The sequence below is a fragment of the Camellia sinensis genome, chromosome 6 (genome assembly GCF_055761805.1).
Source record: "Camellia sinensis isolate YWXY chromosome 6, ASM5576180v1, whole genome shotgun sequence".
Taxonomy (NCBI): domain Eukaryota; kingdom Viridiplantae; phylum Streptophyta; class Magnoliopsida; order Ericales; family Theaceae; genus Camellia; species Camellia sinensis.
Window position 1 is genome coordinate 97,968,216 of NC_138966.1, and position 5,763 is coordinate 97,973,978.

Sequence of the window (5,763 nt, forward strand, 5' to 3'; positions counted from 1 at the left end):
GTCTAAGAGTTCGAATGATTAATCCGATTATTCTTTAAATAAGACTTAAAAATTGATTAATTTGTCCCATTAAGTGATAATTATATTATTAAATCATAATTCAAATTTAGATATTGTCATATATTTTTGAGATCTATATCTAAATTCTTATCTTATTTATTTTTGTGTGGTTTCTATTTATTTATTTTTTTCAATTTATTTAAGATGGAGTTGTGGATTTCTATTTTTTTTTAATTTAATTTATCTATGGTTTCTATCTGTTTTTAATTATTATTATTTAGGTAAGTCATGATATGAGTTAGATATGTGATAGACATGTGAGTTTTATTGATTTAAAATATGATGGTGTGAGATAAACTTTAGATTTTTAAAATTTAAAATTGCATATTGAGAGGCAAAAAAAAGATTTTTACTGAATAAATAAAAATCATATTTTTTATTTTATCTGTTTGTATATCTAATTTTAATTTTTTTTTTTTTGGTTATGTTATAATATAATATATGAGATATGGATAGATAAACACAATTCTCATGAAAAATATTATTTGATTTTTTTAGGGAAAGAAAAGGAAAGAAAGTTTTAATATTTTCTTTTGGAATCCATAATTAAGGAATAATTATTATTTTCAAAATAATTAAATAGGTATGGGAGAAGTTGAAAAGGAGGATAATTATTATCTAAAAAATAATTAAATAAGTATGAGAGAAGTTGAAAATGGTGTGTATGAGAAAAGTCAAAAAGACTCAAAAAAAGTTAATAAGTGCTGATAGATAGGTTCACAACGATTAAAGCTCACACAATTACATGAAGTGGAATTTACTCTCATTCTGAGCCTTCGTTTGAAATATGGATTAATTTTTTGACTTTTAATTTGGAACTAAAAAGTCTCATTTAATATGAATGCTTTAGCTTTTTTGACTTTTATAAAAGAAAAAAAAGAAAATGATTATGGTTTTAATGTGATATTTTGTCTTATTAGCGTTTTAGTCTATTTTGGATTGTTTTGAAAAGATAGTTAAAAGCTGACTTTTTGATTTTTTATTTTTGAAAAAATGTGTAAGAGATAATGTGACTTAAAATATGTTAAAAACTGGCTTTCGGCAACAAACTTACTTCCCAAAAAATTCTTTTTATGACTAAGGCCTCGTTTGGGAATATGTTATTTTAGTAACTTTTTGAATTTTTGACTTAAATATGAGATTAAAAAACTAGTATGTTTGGGATGGCTTTTTAGTTTTTTATGAAAAGATGTGCAAAAAATAGAGAGAAAAAATAATCTTGGACTTTTTGATATAGGTTGTTGGTTTTTTGATTTTTTTAGAGATTTTTTGACTTTTAGACTAAAAAGTATGTTGCCAAACGAAACATAAATAGTCAAAAAAGCACATGCCAACCATGCCTGATTAGGCACTAAGGCCTTTTTAACAACATTTAAAAAAATCAATTTATTAATTTATTGACTTATTTGGATCACATTACTTTTTTATTTTTTTGTATGTTTTTTTGAAATAAATATAAAGGTCAACTTATATGCCAAGCAATGCTAGGTATCATAAAATTGAGATTTTTTTTTTAAAGATTTCTGATATTAAGATTTTATAAGATAAATAACATGCATTATTTTCATAATGGTTGGGGTTTCTCAATATTTGTCTAAAGAAATTTCGATCTAGAGAAATTTCAAAACACACGGGAAGATTCAAAGTCAAAAGGTACATATCATTTGCAGAATATCTCTGATTTCTGTACTCTCTGTAAAAACATCATGTTATTGCATTTCTCTCCATCAGTTCTATTCATGTGAGGGATTTTTGAAAATTTAGATTTATAGGCTTATTTTGGCCAACTTTGAGCCCAAATTTAAGTGGGGTCCACACATCTTTTGGGATAGGTCCAAGAGGTGACGTGTTCTTTACCGCATGGTAAGTCACACGGTGAAGACAGTTCGTCAAAATCATTTATGAGTGAATGAGAAGTTGACGTCGTTTTTGGGTTCATAAAATGGAAAGTTGGAGAGTCGAATGTGAGTTTCTTTATTTTGGTTGTCCCACATTAAAACTTTAAGTGAGCTTTTACGAGTATATAAGCTTTTGGTGGACATACTTAGGTTAAGCCTCAAGGGGCACCCAAAGTTTTGTAAGGAAGGGAATTATGGACAAAGTAGGCTTGACCCAAATCTACCACACACATGCGCGTGCCGCCGTTTGTCCGGTTGAGCCAGGTTATGGTGCGGGTGCAAAGATTCATTTGAATTTTTTTAAATTCTCGCAGGAAAATTTGAATTTCTAACAAAATTAATTCAAATTTTGTGCCAAGAATTTGAATTTAAATTTTGCTCTGAACTAGTGCCTTCTCCGATCGTCTCTTTTCCTTTTTCGACGATTCACGATTTCACACATGTTCGAAGAGTTTTTTTACCCTTCCGAACAGACACCTTTGTGCCTAGGACCTTTTCCAGTAGATTCTCTCATTCATTTGCTTTTTGTTTTCTTCTTTCTTGCATTTATTCTTCATACTGGTTCATAGAATTTTCAAAGAGTTGCAGAACACAGGTTTGATTCGCTTGGCAAATTGTTTGTAGTGTTGTTACAATTCTATGTTTTCTAATTATTGTATCGTAGAAGATAGAAGCCAATAACTTGTGAGCACCTTTGTAGCGGCGAATTTAACTTAAGGACAGAGTGTTACACACTTGACTTGATCAAAGGTTCCTGTTCTAATTTCTAATATAAGAATATTTCTGTAAGTAATTTATTTTTGTTATTTCAGTTTCATTTCTCTACATAGAAATATTATATTTAGGCCATATTTGATTTGATTTCATAAAGTTGTTTTCAATTTTTTTTGAAATTAAAAAATAATTTGGCAAAAGAAATAAAAAAAAAATTAAAAGTACTTATCATTTTTTATATAATTTTATCTTTTGAAAAGTTAGAAATAATTTTTAAAAATTAAAAAATATTTTTTTAATATTTATTTTTATCTTCGAGTTTTCATTTTTTCAAAAAAAAATTTGAACTATAGAAGTAAAGTGTTCCAACTTCTAATGAGGAGAGAGTAAAAATGAATTTTGTCATTAAATTTTGATATTTTTTTTTGCAGTGATTATCGGACTTAATAATTTTTGAGCTTGTACATATGTGTTGAACAATGATTATCCAATTTGATGTACTTATTGTCATATTTATAATTAATACTTTTTTGATTGACTGAAAAATTTACTACTGACATATAGGCCTATTTTGGCAATTAGCGCAAAAAAAAAAAAAAAAAAAAAGTTAATTTGTCAACTTATTAACTTATTTAAATCATAATATTTCTTTATTTTTTATGCATTTTAAAAAAAATTAAAAAATTAACTTCTTTCGTTGTTTTTTTTTTTTTTTTGGTCCAAAATAGGTGACAGTAAACATGGCTCCAACTACTGAATACTACTCAATCAAAAAAAAAAAAAAAAAAAAACACACTAGTGAAAAATACTATCCAATATTTTAATCCGCGCACAGACAGCTTTTGTGGGTCTTTCTCAGCAGGTTCGCTTCCCGTGTTCCATTTCTCAACGTCAATACACACATCCTTCAAAATTCAGTAAAATGGTTCATAAAGTCCCTATATAAATACCACCAGCTCTACACCTCTCAATATCACTCACAAACTCAAACCATCTCAGCGTCTCTCTCTCTCTCTCTCTCTCTCTCTCTCTCTCTCTCTCTCCAAAACAAAGAAAAAAAAAACATATTTGTGTTCAAGGTTAAAAAATGGCTTCTCTTGTATCAACCCATTTCATTCTACAACTTGTCTTTGTTGTCTCTCTCTTCCATGTCTCCTTTGCCTCAAGAAAGCTCACTGAGCTGGTTCAAGATCAGACTAATCTCCTTCAATACCACCATGGCCCTCTTCTCTCTGGCAAAATCTCAATCAACCTTATTTGGTACGGCAAATTCAATCCCTCCCAACGAGCCATTATCTCTGATTTCGTCACCTCCCTGTCTTTTTCCCAACCTCAAACCCAACCATCGGTTGCCAGGTGGTGGAAGACTACCCAAAACTACTACCACCTCGCCAACTCCAAGAAACCCTTCTCTCTTTCACTCTCTTTGGGCAAACAAATACTCGATGAGAACTACTCGCTCGGAAAGTCGCTCACAGAGAAACAGATCAAACAGCTGGCATCCAAGGCCGATCAAATCCACACCGTCAACGTTGTGTTGACTGCCTCCGATGTCACCGTTGATGGGTTCTGTATGAGTCGGTGTGGGACCCATGGCTCTGCCAAAACTTCCCTGATTAAAGGCAGGAATTACAAGTTCCCCTACATCTGGGTCGGAAACTCGGTGACTCAGTGCCCGGGTCAATGCGCCTGGCCATTCCACCAGCCCATGTACGGACCACAGACTCCACCCCTGGTCGCACCCAACAACGATGTGGGCCTCGATGGAATGCTCATCAACTTGGCTAGTCTCTTGGCTGGGACAGTCACGAACCCATTTGGAAATGGGTACTACCAGGGTTCGGCAGGTGCACCGCTCGAAGCTGCCTCGGCTTGTCCTGGGATTTATGGCAAGGGGGCCTATCCGGGTTACCCTGGGGACCTCTTGGTGGACCCCACAACGGGTGCTAGTTACAATGCGAATGGTGATAATGGGAGGAAGTACTTGCTTCCTGCTTTGTATGATCCGACTACATCGTCTTGTTCGCCTTTGCTCTGATAAAAATACAACCCCGGTACATGGCCTGAAAATCGGGTTCGAATTTGACAAGGAAGAAGGAGGAAGAAGAAGGAAAAGGAGAAACAGAACTGGAGGGGGCATAAAAATGGGACTGGAGGCGGAGGCGGAGGCGGAGGCGGAGGCGGAGGCGGCCGCTGTCGGAGGCCGGGCTGCGATGCGATGAGCGGCGATTTGCGATGATCGGCCGATTTGCGACGATCGGCCGACGAGCTGCGACGACAACGACAACTCTCTCTCGCCTGTGTTCAAACGAAAAAGAAGTAGAAAAAAAAGAAAGAAAGAAAAGGAAGAAAAAGGAAAAAAAAAAAATCGAAACGCAAATCGATGTCGTTTTGCGTTTTGAGCCAAATTCAAACCCTTGATTTCGGACCCTCAAACATTTTTCATAAAAATATATGTTGGGAGATAGATTTTAGTTAAAGATGTAAAGGTTTATAAAAGTATACAACACTAATTCATTTATTTATTTATTTTTCTTGTTTAATGATGAATAATGGACACAAGCAAATTAATTTGGTTTGCTATTTCACGATACGAAATTTATTTGTTGCTGCCAATGCTTCAAATTGAAATTTGTGTCTTAATTTTCTGTAATTTGATGACATTATTGTGATCAGTAAATTTTAAATATAACAGCATGATGGCAGCACAAATTAATAAAAAATTTGGGAAGGACACTGGATAATTGAGTGGGGAGCAAACGGAGGGGATCACCAACTACTAGGAATGGCAACGGGGCGGGGCGGGGCGGGGCCGGGGATCACCCTCCCCGTCCCCGATCCCCGACGGTCAAATTTTCCCCGGCCCCGGCCCCGATCCCCGACGGGGATCCTATCACTGCCCCCACCCCCGCCTCCAACGGGGATCGGGTTTCCCCGACCCCGAGCATTCCCCGGCTAACACAGAACACAGATCAGATCAGATTTAAACTGATCTAACACAGACACAGATCAGATTTAAACAACATCACTCACACAGAAAAACAGATTTAAACTTAAAAAAAAATACAGATTTAAACTTAAAAAAAAAAAA

The 5,763-nt window shown here is 34.3% G+C and overlaps 1 protein-coding gene across 1 annotated transcript; it reads left to right on the top strand.

The window, feature by feature from the left end:
- Positions 1 to 3,617: 3,617 nt before the first annotated feature.
- On the top strand, positions 3,618 to 5,204 carry LOC114276879 (protein PHOSPHATE-INDUCED 1). Its single transcript, XM_028218718.2, has one exon. It carries the CDS (start codon positions 3,760 to 3,762, stop codon positions 4,708 to 4,710), a length of 951 nt encoding a protein of 316 aa, XP_028074519.2. The 5' UTR covers positions 3,618 to 3,759; the 3' UTR covers positions 4,711 to 5,204.
- The last annotated feature ends 559 nt before the right edge of the window (positions 5,205 to 5,763 follow it).

Excerpts from the sequence above, each read along its gene's own strand:
- LOC114276879 (XM_028218718.2), top strand. The coding sequence starts at position 3,760 with ATGGCTTCTCTTGTATCAACCCATTTCATTCTACAACTTGTCTTTGTT.